Source organism: Chamaea fasciata, unplaced genomic scaffold (assembly GCF_029207755.1).
Source record: "Chamaea fasciata isolate MVZ Bird 193981 ecotype frontalis unplaced genomic scaffold, bChaFas1.0.hap1 SCAF_9, whole genome shotgun sequence".
NCBI lineage: Eukaryota > Metazoa > Chordata > Aves > Passeriformes > Sylviidae > Chamaea > Chamaea fasciata.
The window spans coordinates 21193749-21216461 of NW_027094094.1; the positions used below are offsets into that span (position 1 = coordinate 21193749).

At 38.6% G+C, this 22713-nt stretch overlaps 1 protein-coding gene across 2 annotated transcripts in view; it reads left to right on the plus strand.

Moving 5' to 3' along the window:
- Positions 1 to 22713, plus strand: part of ADK (adenosine kinase) — a 273191-nt gene that overhangs the window by 223165 nt on the left and 27313 nt on the right. For both annotated transcript variants that reach the window (XM_066191457.1, XM_066191456.1), the window contains exons 8-9: positions 2095 to 2130; positions 8221 to 8335. In XM_066191457.1, coding sequence (XP_066047554.1) covers positions 2095 to 2130; positions 8221 to 8335 — 151 coding nt within the window. The remainder of the gene's footprint in view (positions 1 to 2094; positions 2131 to 8220; positions 8336 to 22713) is intronic.

Below are 22713 nucleotides of genomic sequence, written 5' to 3' on the forward strand. Positions count from 1 at the left end.
CAGCGTTTCACAAACACCAAACTGTACAGTCCAAATGCGTGTTTGGAGCTTTTTTTTTTTTTCCCCCCCCAGAAAGGCCTTAGTTCTTGAAGGGATCTCATTCTGAGAGAGGCTGATTTTTAGGGGACGGTAGGCACAATCCTTACTGAAACAAGCTGCTCAGGAGTCGTTCTGAGGTTCAGTTGATAGGAGAGAAGAAAATTAAGATTGCTGTTGTTCTTTGGCATGTTCAGGCACCCTTAGATTAGAGGTCAACTGCAGGAAAATCTATGATTTTATGCTGGCTGCCATTATTCATGTAGCTGGGCAGCACACCAGGCTGAAAGATGACGCTCTTACAGGAGAATCTGAAGACGGGATGCTTTTTAACAAATGTGCAATCGTTTATCCTTTCTTGTGGCAGGGCCAGGTATTCCAAAACACATGTGCTATGCATGGGTGCCCCAGTGCAGAAAATTAAGATGAATTCTCTCAAAGTCTCCCACACAAGAAATCACCACTTCACTGGAACAGTTTTTATTTTGTGTACTGGTGTCCAATTTCCTGGCCAGACAATAGTTTAACACAGATGTTAATGTCCTGCTGTACTGGGATTTTAAAGAAATCCCTTAGGACAGATCAGTGTAACTTCCGATTTCAATTGCATGACCAAAAACCTGAGGCTGGCCACAAGACATAATTTTTAGTCAATCTTCTTCTTCTCTTCCCCCTTATCACTCCCTTTTTTCTCTCTTTTTTTGTTTTTTGGGGTTTTTTTCGGTGTCACGGTCTCATTTGAGGCTTTCTTGATTGTGTTGCAGTTCATTGTAAGTGCATCACTTCAGAGTGGAAGCTTGCAAGGCTCCTTTTTTCATACGAGCATAGGCTTTGTTAATCACATGCTGGTTTAGGAAAACACTGCATGATATCTTTGAACCCTACACTCCTTCTTGACAGCCAGGCTAGCAAATGTCATTGACTGTGTGATGTACAAGAAGGGATTCAATTGTAAGTAAATTGTCAAAGTGGCTAACCTTGCCCGCACCCAATTGTCAGCACCATGATTCAGTTTTTCTGTCAACATCAGCTAAGGGTAACCCGGTCAGCCTTATGTTTCTGCAGTGAAGCAGCCTGAGGAGTTGTGCTTTTCAGCTTATCACTTTTTATTAACCTCAACTTACTGTTGTTATAATCAATTGTACCCACTTCAAATTCTTCTATTGCCCCCAAATTGACAGATCATGTAGGTCCACAACGATGTGTTTTCTGAAGCACTAAAACCTCTCGTAGGCACACTGGATTGGTTTGGTACGGTAGTTATTTCTGTTTAGTTAGATCAGCTCACCATTTTGGCTCAAGATTACCCCTCTATTAATATCACTTGGCAAAGATAATCTGGAAGAATGCAAGTTAAAACATAAAGACTTCAACGGTTTTCTGCAATATTTCCAATGTTAAGACAGAAAGTGAGTAAGGGAAAAATGTTGCTATTGTTTTCCATCCCGTCGCTTTTATTTCAAAACAGATTTTTAAATTGCACCAATTAATATAAATAAGTCATGAGGACATTCTGATACCATGATGTTTCCTCTGTTCTTTCAGGAAAAGAGCATAGTTAAATTGCTTAAAGCAGTGATTAAGACATCAGAATATTTTTCAGCGTTTATCTGATTCTACCACAAGGGTCTGAACACATTTAGCGATCCTGGTTTTCTAATGCACTGTAGATGACAAATGATTTTTTTAAAATGGCTTGATAACATGTATCCCATGGAGTGCCATACATAAATGGAGATAGGAAACAATTTCAATTAAAAATGTGTCAGAGGAATGTTTCCTAGTTCAAGTCCTGTCTGCAGAAGTAACTTTCCTCGCTTGGAAAAAAACATACTGTGCCTTCTTTATTTGAACTTGTGAAATGTGTTGACATTGTACTGTTGTTGGGCTTGAGGGAAGAGGGGGACGCTTTTGGTGCGACCATCAGAATTGAATAACTGTATATGGCTATATTGAGATAATCATGTAAAAGGAAAACTGGCTGAATGAGTTTCAAAATGTGTTATTTCTTCATTATCTAGCACTTTATAATTAACTGTTCTTTTTTTATTATTTCAGGAAGCTGCCACTTTTGCTAGAGAGCAAGGCTTTGAGGTGAGTTAACCCACAATTGCACACTAAACAGATCCTAAAGGTTTTTTTCTTGCTGATAATGAAGTTCTTTTGGACAATGATTGATGTGCTATTATACTCTCCAAGCCTCGCAGCGGTTGCCATGGAAACTTGGCAGTCGTCATGGTTTCTTTGTTCTGCCAGCTCAGTGTTATGACGCACTCTGCTAGGTCTGCACCCAACATCGCCTACAGATGTTATTTATTGAATTTTGAAAAGCCTCTTGGGAAGCCGAGAGGTTGGGCACGGTTTCAAGCTGCCTCTGCAGATATGGGACCTGTCAGTTTGTTCAGTTAAAAAGCTACCTCATTAGCTGCATTACACTCCAGAAGGATTCGCTGCTAAAGCAGTGGTGAAGCAGGACTAAATAGTGAAATATAACACCGCTTAAATAACTTAAACCCTGCCATATGCGGATTATCATTATGCAAATGAATTTTAGAAAGGTTGTATATAAAATTGTTAGGTACTGATTAACGTAAACCATGCTTCTACAAACAGCTGCTTTTTAGAAAAGGTAGTGTGGAAATTGTGTTTCAAAACATATTCGAGTTGGTGTTTTCCATCTGAGCTCTAAAAATGTCTGATGCTCTACTTTCTTGAAGTAAATACTGTTGATTTTACAGTGATTTTCAGAGCTTTTGATTTCGTCTTCTCGAGGTATTTATTTGACTAGTACCTCCCATTGGCTACATTCAGATAGCTTAATCTGGAGAGCCATCAGCTATTGGTCTCTAACCAATTCAAACAGGCAGGTTTTAAATACTATAATTAATGTGACAAGGCTGGTGCTAATTTTGCAGATAGTAAGTGATCTTACTGAAATCTAAATTGCAGAACCGAACACACATAAATCCTTTTACATGTTGTTTTTTTCACTGGGATAAGACCCACCTTAATTGATTTGTTTGCAGTGTAAAAGAATAGAGAGGAGTTTGACTGCTCAACACCCATTTTGCATAAATAATAGAAGCCGCGCAATTCAAACCCCGTCGCTTACAGAATGTGCCACTTCTGTGTGTGGTTGGTTGCATACAAAAAAAGAGGGAAAGACTGACAGCTTTTGTTCTGCAATTTAGATTTCTTTAGAACCATACACCAGCAGGTACATCAGTGCCATCACTGTTTTAGCTATTAAAACTGTGGGCTGTCCCATTTCATTTTATGTTTCCCAAATTCACGTGGCTGCTTTGTAGAAATCAAGACTTTTTATCACTGTCAATTTTCATTTCTATAATCTGTATTGTTAGGCATAAAAATACACTTTGAGTTTATGCTAATGAATGAGTTTCACAGATGCCTCCAAAATATGAAGCATAAGAAATTATTGGTACCCTCTGGTAGCTAGACAATAAAAAGAAAGGAAGTAGTGTATTAAGTCTACCCATTCTATATTTTTATTGCCCCCTTGAGCTAAAGACTTTGAATGTGCCTGGTTTAAATTCAGCTCTAGTGACAAACTGCTTTTGCTGGTGTCTGCTAACTACCATCATATTAACCTTTCCATTAGTGCTTGCTTAGAGATTTTAGCACAGTTCCTCCTGAACATCCTAAATCTGCCACATTTGATTACAGCATATCAGTAAAGTGCACAATGATTATGATCTTATCTCTTATTACTCCCTTGCTTGACAACGACTCACATGTCAAGTTTGCTGACAGAGATGAGTAAAACTTGATAAGTGTCCACAGTTTTGTTTTCCTATTGTGCTGTGCAGGCAAAAAAAATTATCACACTGATAAGAAAGCATCTTATGAAAAACTCAAAGAGCTTCAATTAGCCTTTCAATTAAAACCAAGAAAAGTTTCAAGCAACTCTCAAAAGCTTGATTTTTATATTGAGAATAGAAAACTGGTAAAGCATGGCAAATTAAAGGAAAGGACTTGATTGACCAGGGCAAAAATCAAGAGGATGTTTTTCATGGAAGTGATTAAAAGTTGCTGGTGGCTGCATTTGAATTGCCACCTGGAAAGACTCTTATCTTTTAATCAGAAATCTTTTAGCATAGATAATCAGCTGATGACTAGCTTCTTTTGTTTAGCTGTTTGTTTGTTTGTTTGTTTGTTTACGGGGTTTTTTTTCTACCTCAGTAATTCCAACAGTTTTGTATACTAAATTCATCTTTTATACATGGAATGAGTTCAATGTATCTGAAACAGTTTTGGAAACAGAAGGAGAAGTTACAATTAAAAGAACTTCCGTAAAATACACTTCATTTTTGAAGAAATGGAATCTTGTTATGGGTAGGAAATAACACCTCCATGACACAAATCTGTTTTTTTCTTTGCAAGGGAAATTCCATTCAAAGGAATTTTAATTTTTATTCTGCACCATTCCCACGGTTAGTTTTCCATTGTACTTTGCTGAAATACAAAGTATTTTTGTAAAATCAATCATATTTGAAGACCATTATTTCCTTCACTTTATCCCCTGACCAACACTTATCTGTAATAATCAAAAATAGAGCATTACTTCTGATGTTGTCTCTTCCTGAGCATCACTGTGGGATTGGGGTTTTTTTGTGAATTTCATGTCTTACAACATTTTAAAACTCTATATATACAGTGTACATATATGCATACTGTATATTTTAATGACACTTCTAGTAATTTTCAAATAACAAAGGTTTATGAGGTTTTGCTTTTACAAAAAGGTAACTTCCTGTTTCTTTGAAGTAGAAATTAGGAAAACAAAAGACTGCTTTAAACATGAAATTTAGGGTTCAGTTCTGTCTGTCAACCGAAGGAGTAAACTGAAATGAACGGAAGAGTAAATGTCTAAGGGGTTAGTAGCAGCTGCCATGCAAAAGAACTTTTCTTGTTAGAGGTCGTCTTCTCTAAGTCCATATTCACTGAGGAACCATATTAGAGACTTTTGTTACCCTGGACCAGCTTTAGGTCTTCAAGTTAATGAGGTGCACTGCACAAGTCCACTGGTTTCAAAGGATTTATGCCTTTAGGTCCGGGCTGTGGCAGTCCCAGCTGTTGGGTATCAGTTCAGAGGTAGAAATCCGGAGACGCGATTTGCTAGCGGTTCTAACTGGGTGCAGTTTGCCGCATGCCTTTGTCTGATCCTGGGGTGTCTGATAGGCTTTCTCCACATGCATATATCCCACTTACATGCTGCATTGAATGCCACTTACGGGGTTTTTCAGGTGCAGCATTGACAGGCAAATCATGCTTTAGTCAGATTCAGGTATATAACTGGGTATGTGGGAGTATCCTGTGAATTCAGGGCGTGTGTAGAGGCTTTAGGACCACAAACCAGTACAATCTTATCATTCAACCATGTCTGTAGGCACAGGACGTGTAAGAAAGACTCTGTAAATGGGCAGGTAAAAATCTCTGCTAAACAAATATTATACATTTTGGCTTTTTATTCTGAACAGAAATCGGAGATGGCGACATCTGTTTTCCTGACAACGAAGTAAGGGGCATTAGTACTTCTGCAGTCTTCAGCTGTAAATATTCACATATTGTGAAATGTCACAGTTGTACCTTCAAAAAAAAACCAAAAACAAAAACCTGTGGAAGGGTAAAGCCTCCTCAATACCCACATTGAAGCTCTATTTTATTATCTTCCTTTGAAAAAAATAGTATGGGAAGTAATTTTGGCTAAAAATGGTCAAGTTAATTTTCACAGAAGACACTATTCAGTTATTTCTAAAGCCTACACAATCAGATCGAAGTGTCCAGATTTCTCTGTCTTGAAATTTCTGTATTTTAAAAAAAAATTACCTTTTCACCCTAAATACTTTCCTTCCACTGTTACATGCTTATTATATATTTAATTTTTCCTGAAAACATATGTGCTTTTTACTTTTTTTCCCTGTCTACATTATTTCATCCTAACCATCAGTCTTCACTAATCTCTTTCCTCAGGGCCCTCTTTTCTTCATCGAAGTTAATCTTTATTCTTTCTTAAGCTGAAGAAATCATCACTTGATCATGCCATTTTCTCCTATTATAACTTCATAATTTTCCTTTTAAAATTCATCGTGCCTGTAAATACATTGTACAAATATATTCAAGCTCTTTGATTTTTGTGCCTGTTTTACTCCACTGAAAATGTGCCTAATAAAGTCACTAGCAGCCACTTCCTACTTAGCAAAAACTAAACACCTCTCCCCTGTTTCCTTTGATCTTCACAATGCTTTTTTGCAGTTTCTAGTTTGTGGATCTCTTAATTACCAAGGCCTGAGATGGTTCAGGATTGTGGTTAACCTCTGTATGGCAAGGCTTTGGTGAGCCTATGTATTACCAAGCTGGAGGGCTGCATTCTCCATCCATCCTGTATTCAACAGCTTGTGCCATCAGCTGATACCTGCTCTTCATAAACCTCTCAAAAAGACATTTCAAAACAGAAGAGCAACTATTTCAGGTTTTTTCTCTGGCATCTTTAAGAGACTTTTTGCCCTCTGAGAATGAGTGGTAAGATGGCCCCGTTACTGTCCTCAGTTCTTCTCTGCTAGCAGACATTGCCTTCTAAAAGCTTTATTAGCTGTCTAAGCAGGAGGAAGGAAGAAATAACCTAAGTGAGAGTATCATATATGGAAATGAACAGTATGAAGGAATTTTGAAAAGAGATGAAGAGACTAATAAATAGAGGAAAACTATTTCCACGTTTACCAAATGTAAATAAATCAATGGGTTCACTGACTACCCAAGTTAGGGAAGAAATTAGAGGGAGGCTGAAAGTGTTGCAGAAGAAGTAGGCATTTTCACATAAAGGGGTGCTGGTAAATATATAACCCAGGCATATTCTCTGTGAGTAATAGTAATAGTGTTAAAAAGTGAGGTTGGATTCATAACAAACAGTACACAAGGCAATGCAGAAAGTATTATTATGTTTTCATATATTCAAGGCTAGGGCCTTTCACTACAGTTCCTTGTACAAAGAGGAAACTGGGAAAAAACACAGTGTTATTTAACAGAGATGTGAGCAAAGTGGGACACAGTAAATAGCACAGAGAATAATTACAGTCATACGTACTCCTTTCCTAATGTTAGAAAAATAGAAGATATGTATATATATGTGTGTGTGTGCGTGTCTGTGTGTCAATTATGGCAAGAAATAGATAACGTGCACCAAAGTTAATTTGTAGAACTTACTGACTTGAGATAAATCTGAGAACAAAAGTTTCCCATATAGCATTATAAAAGGGTTTCATGCTAATACAAATAACAGAAATAGCTATTATAGATTAGCTTGAAAACTAAGTCAATTAGAAACTGAAACCCTTTTCTTTCAGATCATAGGGCAACTGTGAGAATAGAAATTATAATATTCTAATGACCAGTGGTGTTGTTAGAGTTTACTGCATTAGTTTAAACATTCCAAACTCGTTGGTGTGTAAGACACTGGACAAATGAGAGGTTTGGTTCAGTCTGCCAGGTTCTCTGTTCCTAGCTACATGTACAGTGAACTACAACATCCTTTTAAAGCAAAGATTTCTGAAACTTTTGCAGATGAGCCTTCCTTAAGAAAACTGGTTGTGTTCTGTGCCCCACTGAATATACGTTTTCCCCTTTATCTCAATTATGCAACCAGCTAGTGGGAGCTGGGCTGCACACCGTCTCAGGGGTACAGTGTACAGTTTGCTTGATGGGACCAGTTACTTTAGGGAAGTTAGAGAAAGTGTTTGTAAGCGTGCTGAAGTCAGAGGTATTACAATAGTATAAAACCTGGCTAAATTGGGCGAAAATCAGGCTCGGAGTTTATCCAAAGTACTCTCTTACCAATTTAATTTTTAATTTTATGATAGGTATGGTTAGAATCCAGTCTAAAGAATCCCACTAATTGCTCATTAAGAAATGCTCTCTAATTCCTTTGTTAGCTTTGCAGTTTTGCAGTGGTTGGAGGAGTTGAACTATCGTTATCAAGATTAGAAACAATGATCTCATAGTATTACACAAACTCTTTGGAGAATGAAGTATTCCTCCTTTTAAAAATCTTCCTCTACTGACAGTAAAGTCTATTTTATACCTAAGAAAATAAATCTTTGATCTGCTAATGAAGTTCCCACCGCTCCAGTATGCTGTAACAAGAATTTTCTTTCTATCTCTTAATAGACTGAAGACATTAAAGAGATAGCCCGGAAGACACAAGCACTGCCGAAGGTGAACACTAAAAGGCAGCGGATTGTAGTCTTCACCCAAGGCAAAGATGACACTATACTGGCTACAGGTATGTTTTTCAAATCTCCATTGTTGCTCACAGTAAATATTCCAGCAAATCAATTACAAGTTGTGATTTTGCAATTTTTAAATGGTAGTCAGAGCATTTGCCTTTTGATGTTACTCCATGTTTCTCATCTTTTATGCTTTTAATGTTTTCAAGAGTCTGAATTTAAGAAGCTATTTTTTCACAAGAATGCCTGAGAATTTAGTTCTGAACATTTTTATAACATAGATTTAAAATATTGATCCAGTTGGTTTTACTCCGATTTTTATGACTTGAGATTTTATCTGTGTAGCCATCTTTGCTGCAAACAAGAATACACTGTGCCTGCTGAGAACAGCTGTGCAACAGTGTAGTATATTTAAACATTTGCAAAGAGGAGGAAGTGAAATCCAGTACTAAGTGAATTTCCAGGCTTTTTTTGCTTTGAGCAGAAAGTCTCACTTTAGCTTTTCTCAGCCGTCTGCTCTTCAATTCTCAAAGGAGTACGTGGGAAAAAGGTGTTCTAGCAGGGATACAAGAAATTTCTGCTGTCTAAATTGATGATGTACGATGCACAGATTTAAGCATTATAGACATGACTGCCTACCTTTTGACAGTCTCTTTAATTCTGTCCACCTATGCTTCTAGACTAAATAAAGCTATTAAAAACATGTGCTGTGGCAAGCCGTTTTAGTAGTTCATTCCTTCACAAGGTAAGTTATTAGGCTGGGCTGAATTCCTCCCCTGGAAATCAAGTGAAGTAGAGGAAGCTTTGCACCTGAGGGACTGGTGCTTACTCATACGATATTTGCCTCAAAATCAGAATTGGCTTCAGACTGTGGCTTCAGAGCTAGGCGCTAAGCAGGTATGTCACTGCTATAGAGATCATTCCTAGCAGCAGTTTGAATGATTTCTTCAATCGTTTTCTCCTTCCCCTGTTTTGTTAGCTACAAACTGTTTTAAAAGAAATAGAAACCAGTCACTGAGAGCTGGGTATGTGTGTCTCACTGAATGATGATGGAAGTGTTCCTTCCAGGAAGTTACTGCCTAATGTGAACAGCCCATGTGGAGGCACTCCACTTGAGTGTTGTACAGTTGACTGAAAAATAGCAGCATAAAAATGTTTTTATACATGAGCTGGTAATAATGTAGTAAACCTAAATCTTATATGTAACCCTCCTGTGCTCTTATTTAATTTTCACTGAGTACTTTTTTTATTCTTCAAACTGGAGTTGTTAACAAATCCATTAATCCCTTCTTTGATATTTTTACAACCGGGAGCTTATTTGAGGACTGACACTTGCTAATCTTAGCTGTTTGTTCGCTATGAAATGAACTTAAATTAGAGAATGCACTTTATATGCATGATAAATGCGAGATGGATAGAGACTGTATGCAATGGTGTCAGCTACAAAAGCAAACATGATAAATGTTAAGGCAGTTTTGAGCCGTGGGATAAGCTATTCAGTGCACAAGCATAGCTGAATCTCTTTGCTGTGTTGTTATTCATGGCAGCCAAATAAATGTCAATAATAAAAGAGAATTAAAGATTTTCATTTCCCAGAGGCAGTCCTCTAATACAGCTTGATCTTTCATTTCATTTGTAATTCGTTCTTGTGTCAGGATGCAATCATTCGCCAGGCTCTGTGTGTCATGTTAAGTCATTTAATAATGATTAAGAACATAAAAATGTTTGGCCTGTGGGGCAATTCTCGAAAGACATACCAATTTGTTATTGTTTTCCCCCTTTTCCTTTGGTGTGGACCATCTTTTTCCCACCTCCTCACATTAAAATAATAATGAAAGAAGGAAAATGTGTCCCTTAATTTAGCATATGATGATGCCACAGAATGGCATAGAGTGCTGCTAACACACTTATTTCAGAGATAACTAGGTCTAGATTTCAAACCTGGAGTGGAAAGTATAAAAGTTTTTAAATGATCTTTCAAAGAATTACTAGATTTAGGAGTTACCAGTATAAAATTGTTTTCTTTTTTTTCTAATGCATAGAGTACAGTTTTTGAAAGAGCAGGCTGTGTGTGCTTGTTTATCTTGCCTTTCCGAGGGAATGGTAAAGTCTCAAAGAGCTTGTGCCTAGATTAAAATAGTATTTGCAAAGTCAGCTACGGGTTGGGGTGTGCTTGTTCATACCTTCTGCTTTATATTTTGTCCAGGTTAACAGTAATAAGAGCAACATGTTTATTATATTGAACAACATATTTATGCAGAGCCCTCGACAGATTGCAGAGAGACCTTGATAGATTAGAGAAATGGGCAATTACCAACCGCATGAAGTTTAACAAGGACAAGTGCTGGATTCTGCACCTGGGATGGGGCAGCCCTGGCTGTGTGTACAGACCGGGGAAGGAGAGGCTGGAGAGAAGCGCTGTGGAAAGGGACTGGCCAGTGGCAAGGTGGATATGAGTCAGATATGAGTCAGCAGTGCCCTGGCAACCAGGAGGGCCAACCGTGTCTGGCTTGGATCAGGCTGCGCTCTGAGAAGAGTCACAGCCAGATGGCCGCCCCCATCCTCCTTCCCTTTCCCCCTGCCCCCATGCATGGGAAATGAGACAGGCAGCACAGAGGCTGTGAGGACGTCTGTAACAGAGCTCTCTTTGCTCTGTCAAAGGCTCTCGTAAGGATGTTCCAAGCCAAGGCAGCCAAGGGGTTGGGTTGCAAGAGGAGGGTGCACCTCATGGAAGAGTTATGTGTAAGTCAGATGAGGATCAGGTTGTGGAAATAATGAGGGGATATGCTTGCATACAGTTCTGGCTGTAAGAAGAGGAAATAAGATGGATAAAAGGGGTTGTGTCAGATTTCCAGGCCATTCATGAAAGGCCACAGAATGATACATGCTGAAAATTTGACATAGACTTTCTAGGGCAGGGTAGAGGTGTGTGTGATACAAAGAGGGCCAGATAGAGCTGGTCATTACGTGTGGAGGGGACTGTGGCAACAGTCTTGATTCCTGGACATTCCAGAGAATGGAAGCATCAACAGGTATTTTAGGAGCGGAACATAGGGCAGAGAAGCACAGCTAATTTCCAAAAGATTGACCAAACAGATTGGAGAATATAGTTCTTGCATATGGCATATGAGAGAGAGCTTAGACTGAGACAACATCTTCCTCCAAAAATCTGGCCTAGCCACACTGCAGAGATTTTGAGTCATCTTATGAATTGCTGCCATTTATACAACATTGTTTTAAGGTCAGCAAAAAATACTGGTGGCTCCCCTCAAACAGACCACAAGCTGTAGGCAGTCAGGTATGGATTGACAGACAGCTCAGAGGTCCATGCAGCTGGAGCAGATCATGGAAACAGTAAGAAGCAAAAACTGCATCAGCAGTCTCAATCTAGGCCATTCCTGTTTGTCAGTCCACTTTCTTTGGCTGTCGGAATTATTTGTGTTTTCAGAGGAAAAATTTCTCTGTATTTATCATGGAGTGCGTTGGGTCTTTCTGCTGTCTGTTCATATCTGCTCTGTCACAGTACTCCAGCCCCAAGGCCCCTTTTCTCTGCCCTTCCTTCCTGTTCTCTGTCATTGCGAGGAAGAGGCAAGCTCAAATTCAAGCTGAGTGTGATCAGTGTGTTTTAGAGGGAAGGAAAGGAGTGTTTAGGATTGGCATACAGGAGCTGTGGCAGATGAAGTGTTGACTAAATTAACTGTCTCCTAATAAGACTCCACTGAGCACAAGCAAATGATAGTGGTGTGAGGTTTTCCTCACCATGTCATAGAATTGTAGAATGGTTTGGGTTGGAAGGTCACCTGCTCCTACCCCCCACAATGCAGAAGGACATCTCCAGCTAGAACAGGTTGCTCAAAGCCCTGTCCAGCCTGACCTTGAACATTCCTAGGGCTGGGAATATATGCAACCTCTCTGGGCAGCCAGAGGTGCATTTTTTGGGGTTGTTGAATTTTGTCTTTCTACTGAAAAACTTGGAGGTGTTGGATCTTCTCAGGGACCTTAAGAACGTGCATGGCCAAAAAGATTGTGATTTTCTCTATCATTAATCCCCAACTTGACTGAATTTTAATACAACTCTCTCGGGAAAACCAGCCTGTGAGAGACACCTGTGACAAAACCTTTGAGCACAGAGGATTATGCTTAGGGAAGGGGACTGGGAACTGAAAATGGGATCTATGGACTTGCTTAAAGTATTTGAGGAACAGTATTGGTTTAATTTCTTGTGTGGATGCTCCTCAGCTGTTCTGGGATTTACTTGGCTATCAAGACTCTGATCCCACTACCACAACTTTGTTCCAGGATATCCCTCTTAGCAGGCCTGAGATTCAGGATTTGACTAAGTGTTGAGGTTTGAGTAAGCTTATAGGATACATTTGACAGTTCAAGACTTTCTTTTGTAACCACAAGAAATACACAGTCAGGGAGAGCAGGGGAAGTTAATGAACATGTACAGTCTCCTGATTTCAGCAGCTGGAGCTTTTAAGAAATGGACCAAAAATCACAAGCTCTGGCAGGAACATATATGTCCTATCTATATGTGTGCTCTAATGTTTGTCAGAATCATACGCTGTGAAAGCTGTCCCTTTTACAGAGTTGCTCATAACAGTTTTAAACAAATTACTTTTAGTCAGATACATTTTATGACTGGTGTTGGCCCAAAGGGAAATCTTCAGAAAGTCTGAGCAAAATCAGTTCAGCAGTGGAAAATGCTTTTATATTGAAATATTTGCATAATTCAAGAACAGCTGAAGCTACAAACTTTAAACTTGGCTTGTTTTATAGCTTTAATAGAGGAAAGAAAAACAATCCAAATTTAAGGAAAATCACTTCAGCATTTTTCAAGTTATGAATGATGAAATCTGGCATGTTCAGGGGTGAACAGAGAATTTTCCATTCTTTTTTCCCCCTGATGTTTGCAGGACCACCTCTATTTAAGGGCATGTTTGTAATAACCTCATTTGCTAGACTATGGCAGTAAAAATGGATTTTTCTAAGGATTCAAGCATTAAAGCCAGCTCAGGTCAAGCTTTCTAACCACTTAAATCTTCATTTTTTGGGATACATTACTTGAGATATTTCAGGGAATCTATCAGCAGTCCTGGCAAAGGTGATAAAAAGAGAGAGGTTCGTCTTAAAACATCGTTAGTGCACCTACCACATAGTGCATGCAGAGATAGTTTTGTAGATTTCTATGTGTTATCACTGTTGTTTGATCTCGTCCATAAATTAAAGTCAGTGCCGTGTAGCCAAGTTAATATGTCACAATAAAATTGCAATGTTACCAAATTTTAGAGGCTGCCTACTAGGCTATTGAAGCCACAGTAGGCATTTGCCTCTACATGCTATCAGAAACAGAAGGCTGAGCTATTTGGGTGTTGGTGTCACCCAGTACAACTTTTCTTAGGGTAATATATGCAGATATGGTCGTAAATTAGAAGTTTCTATGTTTGAACAGTTCTAAAACCTGATCTAAATCAAAATAGAATTTTAAATTATATTGCTTTGTGAATTATGAAACTCCCTTTACTTGTTAAGTATATGTTAGATCTTAAGTATTTTGGGAGATTTTTTAAACCCTTTCTTTAAGAAGGTTTATCACATTTGTGGAAATGAGAGATTTTAAGAGCCATTCTTAGATCATAATAGCATGATGAGGTGTGCTTTTTGAGGGGAATAAAGAGGGCTGATGTTCAAGCATAAAGCTCACTCTAAACAGAGGTCAGTAGGTTTTCTTTGTCAGGTTGTGCTGCAATCACAGACCAACGTGTTACCCTGTAAGCCTGTCTATAAAACATACAAGAATTTAATACTATTGACAGTGCTGACATTTTATGGTGGGTCTGTTTGCAGCTCCTCTTCTGTAAGTTACTGACTGTAATGTGTTCTTCTCCAAGGAGCAAGAAAAGATGGGGTTTTTTTCCTGCTTTCAGCTTTCATGCTTGGCCTTTCAGACAGGAAAACCTTGACTATCCCTTTTTTATCGACTAGGCTTCCTATGCATTTAAACAAACCAGAGTAGTGCCTTGGACCCAGGGAAACAGTAGCTGAGTTTTATTACCACGTGCTCTCTTTTTCACACAATTGCACACTTTCACCCTTCCCTATCCATTTATATTCACAAATAGAAAGGAAAATTTCAAATCAAAAAGTGGATTTAGGAAAAAAAGGACATTTTAGTCCCCTAATGGCTTAACAAGTGAGGCAGAAAGCCCAAAATAATCAGTTTATTTGTGTCTTAGGAAACCACAAAATCTAAATTAAAAAATAACATTTGTTGATAGGGATTAATGAATAGCAAAGCCGGTAATACCTTTTTGTAACTGAGACCGTTCATGCTTTTATGCTGCATGGGAGAGGAAGACTGAGCATTTTATTACACAGATGAAGCACATTATTAAAACCTGAATTCCTGGAGACAGGTAACTTGACTGGACTTAAAAGTGTATCAACTGTTTCACCTCAAAGAATGTGTGTACACATATGTAAATAGGCACATGTGTGTGTTTCAATAATTTCATATTGATTTAAGAAAAGAATGTCTTCTCTAGTCTACTGTGTCAATACACCAATTTAGCCCAGAAACTGAGAGCGAAGATGAGAAATCTCTTTCATGTATAATCACTTGTAGTAAGGAATATCAAACCTAGCTCCAATTTTAGGCGCTACAATGAGTTTCCATTCTACAATTTTGAGGAAAGATTACCCCTTTAAGCTGTGGGAAAATGCATGTTTGTTAAAGAACAATAAATATGGGCTCCTACTCCATTCCTTAGAATTATGCTGTATTTATTCTTCCATGGAAGAGTTTCTGTATTTGTTTCTCAGATACAGATAGATTTAGGAATTCAGTTTTTATACTGTAATTCTAAAAAAGATTCTTGGAGACATAACTATTAATAGCAAAATTCACTGCTTAGGTAGTAGAAAGTTTATTATATTGGAGTGGCAATACAGAGTGAAAGAGTAGAAGCAGGAGCAAAGGTCTGTCTCTATTGTGATGTTTGCAAGTGTACAACAGTGGGAACTTGGAAAAGAGGACAAAACCAGAGCAAATCTGGAGTTACAGTTCTATGTTACGCTCCAGCAAAATGTTGCCTGGGGATTTATGAACTAGAGATGTTGTCTGTGTGCTTAATAGGCCAGAATAGGATTTTATTATACATGTCTAGTGATAATGAGTGTCAGAGAGTCTGTGTTATATAAAGAAATACATCCCCCTAGTTGTTCAGATTCAGACACTTAGGAGTGTTCCTGGCTGCCTCCAACTGCTTGTATTGCACAGCCAGTCCATAATCATTCCATGTACAATGTCTTTTTACTTTTGAGTTTGAAGAACTCTTGCTTATCTCCCCTGCCCTAGTCTTTTTTCCACTACTCTTTTCGTATTCTGCTTACTTGTTTTGTGTTTGATCCATAATTCTGACACTCTGAGCCACCCTTCACTGCACCCTTTTGCAGGTCTGCTTAGTCTTTGTGAATGGGAGACCAGAATGTTCAACTTGCAAGTTCCTGAGGAATTTACAAAGTGGCTCAATTTTGTTGTTTTCTTCATTCTGTATTCCTCTCTTAATAGTTCCTAACAGTTTACTTGCTTTTCTGGCTGCCACTTATGATTGATCTGACATTTTCATAGAATTATCTGCTATAACTTCAAATTTCCTTTGTGGTGTGGTAATTTGTGGTTTAGACCCCATCATTGTGTATTTAAAGCTAGATTGTTTTTTAAATGGGCACCTTTTTTACATTGATTGACAAAGAATTCTGTAGCCCATTAATCTTGGACACTTTTGCCTTTCTTCACACTCAACTCTTGTTTTTACTATCCCAAATGAATCTACATATCTCAGAAGAAGATGATGCCTGCTGCACTGTAGAGCTCCCTCAGAAATGATGGATAAAAGCAGGAAGTGCTACCCCAGAGCAGGTACACACAGTTAGCATTGAAACTGGACTTAGGCAGGGGGATTTTGGTAAGGCCACCTCTTAAATCACTTGAGGCCTTTCTTGCTTCACTCTGGAGACCAAAATTGAGTGAATTTACAGTAAGATACTGATTCAGGTGCCATTAAATCCCAAATATGCATTCTTTTTCTGGAAAGAAAGTACCTCTAGACCGCTTTTTTTTTGCCTTTTTTTTTTTTTAAGAAATGAGACCTTCCCTTTGATATTATTTCTTCATTAGAGCACCCACACAGAATTAATTTATAATAAATTGCTGGTGTCTGCTGTAATGGCTGTAATACATAAAAACCGGTTTTGTTTTACTTGCAACCTGAGTGAGTTGTGAGGTATTTGTTCAGAAACTGTTACATCAGTACGTTATTATTCTGTTGGCTCAAACCATGAAGCAACAGAACTGCATGTCACAAATCTTGAGAAGGGGGAATGGTAGTAGTAGAGCCTTGTGGTTATCAAAGCAGGCCCCTACTCTTCTGAGCAGTCGTGGAAGAAATGAGGGTTCACCTTGCACGTTCTATGGCTAGAATGGCTCTGTCCTCAGAGCACAAGATTCTGAGACTTGGCCCACGACAGTTTTAAACTGAGAGTAAAATCAGAGGTTGACGGCTCCTAGGACACACATTTCCATCCCCTACTTTTCCTCCCACCCTGCCAGCACTCCTCCACCCACACGGGGCAGTTCCTCATGCTGCCCAGACTGACACAAACCTGCCTGGGGAGGTGTTGAGCACTCTGGACCAGCCCCTCGCAGTGTCCAGGTGAGTGCTGGTGCCAGCACGGGAGGGGGGCGTGCAGCATTTACTGTGGGAGGAAACAAGGATGAGGCCCCACATCTGCAAAGTAGCTGAAGCTGCTGTGGAGCCTCACTTTGAGGCATAAAACATGGCGCTTTGTTTGGAATTTCCATCTGGGAACAAAGACTCTCGTTCCAAAGTTGGAATAGAATTAGCTTCAACGTTGGCTGATAATGCTGTAGAATGATGTCTGCATTCTACAAAGAGCAAAGAATACAGGGGCAGAGCCACAGAAAGGGGAACAAACTCTGTTATCTCATATGCTGGAAACCACCAATTTTATTATAGAACTCAACTAAAAGAATAGTGAAACAGCAGAATCAGTAATTGGGAAGCACTGGAAGTGGAACAGCCTTCCAAATTTAAATTGTGCTTTTCATATATACATGTAATTGATGCAACTTTGTCAAGGTTATCCCTGTTTTCTGAAAATGACACCTACCTACCCATCTCCATGTACACAAAACATGGAATTCTGGTGACTTTCAGTTTTTCGGCAACTGTTTCTAATTCTACAATGTTATGTCAGTCTAAATATATCTTTCTAGGTTTTTGAAAAAACTGAAGAAAATCCAAATCTATAGTATTCTGTTTCATAGAAAATGATAATTAGACCCTTGTAATTAAATTTATGCTTTAAGTTTTAAGTTCACCATTGTCCTTTTCAGTACATTCACTCGATGTTCCTGTAATATTCTGTATTGGACACTAGCCATTTCTCCTTGAAAACATATGCCTTAATGAGTTGAAATCTGAAGCCTGTGCTTTAAAGGTTTAAAGTGCATACACTTCTCACCTCGCGACGTTTAGGGTTGAATCATACTGACAGGATGTCTGTTTTATGAAATTAATCCAATAGTATTTTTTTACCAATAATTTTTGAGAAATAGATTTTCTCTATATCCTAATTTGGTGTGATTATTTTTTTCATTGTAAGAAATTAAATGTATGGCTTGTTCAGCAGGTTTCATAATAGATCAATAATTTGTTGGCTTAACTTTTTTTTTTCCTGTGGAGATGTGGGAAGATCAATGTCTGTGGTGCCCTAGGTCAGGATCAATAGTTTTAATAAAACTTCCCCTTTTTGTTGTTTTGGGGTTGTTGTTTTTTTTGTCTTGCCTTTGTACCTTTGTAAGGTTTTGCTTTTATTAATGAGCTTTTCCTTTAGTTTCAGACCATTAATGGTTTTCAGATAACATCGCACTGCCCAAGGTCAAGGCCAGTTTGAACTAAAAACTCCACTTATCAATGTTTATATCTATTGGATGGGCTTACATATGTTCGAAGACATAAGAGTTAGAATCACTGCTTTCCAGAGCCCAGAGTTAAAACAAAACAAAATCTCAGCCTTTTGGGAGGATTCATTCAGGCCTTTTTTGTGTTTCTTTAAATGAATAACAGTTGTCTTGTTTATGGATCTCATACTGGCATTAACAATGTGGGTAACTACTGTGGCCTTGACTGCTCTTCGATTAAAGATACTAAATGCTTCATATGGACCTTTATAACGGTGTATTGCTCATTCCGCAAAACCAGTTTGAAATGAGATAGCATCTCTTGTTTATTCCTGAAATTCTGGATGGGAAGAGGCAAACTATCAAAGTGTATGTTATCAGCTGGAGTGCTTGAGAGAATGCCATGTTGTTGTCTGTGAGGCTCAACCCTGCGTCTTTTGAAATCAATGGAAAGATCTCATTAACTTCATTGGCTATTGATTATGGTCATGGAGAACCTAAAACATTCATGAATATTAATGGTTATACTGATCCATGTGTCTTTTCATGTGTTGTACCTTGTCTGGAATCCGCGATTCAATTTTTGTATAACCTAGAGGTTTTACAAAAAGCAAACTTCATGTAAGCTGAAAGATTTGATAACACATTCTACCTGGAGGTGTCTTTGTTGTGTGGTAGAAGTGAGGGGCACAAAGAACTGCACCCTCTGACCACTGGCACCTAGGCAGATTGTCTTCTGTAGGAGATGTTTTTTTCCCATTATTTTGGCAGTGTTAGCCTGGTTTTTACTTGGCAGCAGTTCACTTCATAACAAATCATCACAGAGGAGTTCGAGCAGCAGAATCTGTACTCAGAAGGTGCCCTACAGACTCTGGAAGCCCATCATCTTTAATTTAGAGATTTTATTTCCCATCTTGTGATTACAGTTGAATGAACATTGTAGAAAAGTTTAAATTGTAGCAATCCATGTCATGCTTTTGCCATAAATGATGGAACTTATGTTTTCAAGCCTCTAATCTTCACCTGCTCAAATAGTGTCTATAGAATAATTGCACAGAATGGAAGGAGAGTAAAATGCAGGTATGTATGGTGTCCCTGGATGAAAATTAACTGCAGGAACTGACCCTTTGATTAGAAGTTTCCCTGCTGTAGCATCCACTTTCAGACAATGAAAGTTGTGGGAAATAGATGGCTGAATGGAAGACAAATCCTTAGCTCCAGGAGGGACAGAGCAGAGATCCTGGCTAGTGGAGGAAAGTAGACAAAGGGGAGATTTGAATGGGTCCTGCTTTGCCTGACTTTGGGGACTTGGAATTTATTTTGTGTAAGGTGACACAGCGTCTAGAATGAACACTGAGGGCATGTGGGAGGTTAATTGGAGAGCTTTAAAATGGTTAATTGTCTAAGAGTGGAATTGTGAGATGCTATGATCACTTTGGCTCAGTGATTTCCACAGTAGGTTTTAGAGAAGTGGAAATTATTGAAATGCCATGTATGTGAAGTAGGCTGTGCATGTCTGTCTGATACCAATGACCTGGCCTTGACACACCTGAGCATACTATAGACTGTGAAGTGGCAGTTAAGATATAAACCTCTGGATGCCAAAATTAATGTTTATGTGGTTACGTAGTTGATGCCATTTGAATGAAAGTAGGCTCTGTCTTATTTTCACCATAACTGTTTTCTTTGTTATGAATAATAAAGACAGTAAAGTAAGTAGACCTGGCATAGAGTATATACAGACAACAGATTAAGTGAATAGGGTAAACATGGACTGGTTTTATATTGTTATGTTTTGGCTAAACCTACTGAATGATATAATACTAATGTTTATTCAAAAAGAATGCACAGAGTAGTCTGACACCAGATTTAAAGTTTAGGAGGCTGCAGACACTGATTTTGTTTGCCGTAGTTCGCTACCCTGTGCCCCCCACTGCCCTCCTAATCCGTCCTGATTCTTCTGCCTGCCCCAGTGATTAGCAGTCAAAACTGAATCAGAGAGGAGTCTATGGAACCAAATATTTATGTCCCTTGTAATGTGACACTGTGATATTGTACTGTGAACCTGAAAAGATGCCAGGCCATGCGTTGTGTCTAACAGCAATTGATCAAAAATGGAACTGCAGAACTCTACTCCAGTTGTTGGCTTTATAAATTCGATAATAAGTACATTTCTTGATAGAATATAGCAGTGCAGTAAACTGTGCGTGCCCTCTCTTCCCTCCGCACCTGTCCAATTGCAGAATGCTGTTTGTACAGTACATTGTCGTCGCTGACAACTGAATAAGAATTTTTAGGAGCAGTTGGCTATCAAGTGATGGTAAATTTAAAGGTTATGCAAATTGTGCCAGTACAGCCCAGCTTGTTTCAGACCTCTTTTCTCTATTATCATATCAATTGAGTCAGCTCATAGTAGACAAAGCAAGGTTATGGGAACCACCTAGAGCATCATGCACCATTAAACATCAATGCAGCACACATGAACATCTGCAACAACGATCTTATTAACAGAGGGTATAAGGGAAGGCAATAAACAGCTTTCTTAGTCACCTAATTGTAAAAAATTTAATAACGTGATACTTGCATTATTTATCAACAGCTATTTGGTCAAAAATTACACAATTGCAGTGGATTAGATTACAATACCTATTGTCTGCTGTAAATTGCTACAAAAATATGAAAGTCCTTTTGTGAGCAGTAAAACACTTTAGTTAGTAGAATGCTAAAAATGCAATTTTCTTTTAATTTCTGACACATCATGAAATATAAGTATCTGCTTTTTGCACTGACATTTTTATACTTGGCTAAAACCAAGTATTATAAAAGAACCTAAGAATTGGTTTTGATTTCCTGGTTGTCTGGATAGCTTGAACATTTCAAAAATCAGGGCACAGTTGTTTTGTTGTGAAAAGTAACATACAGAAAACATAAAATGGTCTTGTGTGTGTACAGTCAAAGCGGGTGTTTGGAGGGACAAAGTAAAGCATGTTAGATGTCTGTACTGGGTACGTGTTGTGTGGGGCTTCTGGAGGAGACACTGCACTGCTTTAGGAGATGAGAGTGCGTGAAGCTGTGATCTCAAATAGCTGAGGGAAGTGTATACAAAAATTCAAGTATGCTAGAAGTTGATAACAAAGGGAAAGGAGGTTTGGCCCTTTAAGGCCTGGCCAAACTCTGGGAATAGGTTCGGCTTGAAGGCCAGCCTTGGCTGCAATCAGATGCACCGGTGGGGAGGGACAGCCCTCCTCTCCCTGCAGGGGGACACTGCTGGGCTCCCTGGGTTAACAGGGAACCAGGGGCCTGCCCGGAAAGCTTAGAGCCACCACTCTTCCTGTTTTATCCTCAATGTGCAAATGCACAGGTGTTTAAGAATTAAAACAGAAAGGAAATAAGAGACTGGGTGAATAAATCAATACAGGCTCAAAGGTTGAGTTTGACACGTGCATCCAGGTGAAAATCCTGCTCCAAACACTAGTCTCCTCGCAAGCAGCTTTGTTCCTTCCTGGCACTGTCTGCTCCCGACTGTTGCCACTGAGTAGCAGCGTCCGGATCAGATTTGTATTTATGTGGAAGAAGAATGAGGCCTTCTAAGTTTGTGTTAGCATAAAAATCCAAATTGTGCTAGGTTCCCTGGCTACCGTTCGCCTCCTGATCGGCAGTAGACACCTCAGTCATTGCTTTAATCAGCAAGAATCAACAGGTGATGGCGAAGGATATGAGGAAAGAGGAAGAGTGATTAGACAAAGATGAGTAGAGGCTTGGTAAAAGGATGAATTGGGCAAGTTGAGAGTTACAGGCATTCATTTTGTTACCACAGAAAAAGGAAAGTTTTTCTTAAAAAATGTTAACCTCTTTCCTTTTTAAATCTGGTTTTATTTCCTCTAGGAAAAGATGGCAGAAAAAAAAAAAAGCAGTGAAACTGTCTAAATAGCCATTAAGTATATGTTTTCTACTGAAATGCTTCTAAAAGGAACAAATAACAAGCAATTTCCATTTTTTGCCACATTTTTGAGTTCCAGTTCAAACGATCTCACACTGTAGGCTAACCAGAGTTTTTTTCCTGCAGATCTCTGTGGCTTTTTAAAGCAGTATCTGCTTCTTGCTTTTCTTCATAACTTTTTAAAACTTAATTGTTTCAGCAGAGTGTCCGTATTTTGCTTACACACATCTATGCACTTGCTTACCTTGCTTTTCAGATTGGAAACGCTACAGAGCAGGATTTGTTTTTTCTTCTAAAAGATATCTTGGTGGTCATCTTGACAATACAAGAATAATACATATTACAGAGATCATGAGTTGAACTCACCTGTATGCACCAACTGAAGTTTGATTAATCTTGAAATGTTTTGTTGCTTCTAAAAAGATACGTGTGTCATTTTGGGTATTATTTTGGAATCACTTGAATTTGAATTATTCAGCAAATTAATACTACCGAAATAATACTTT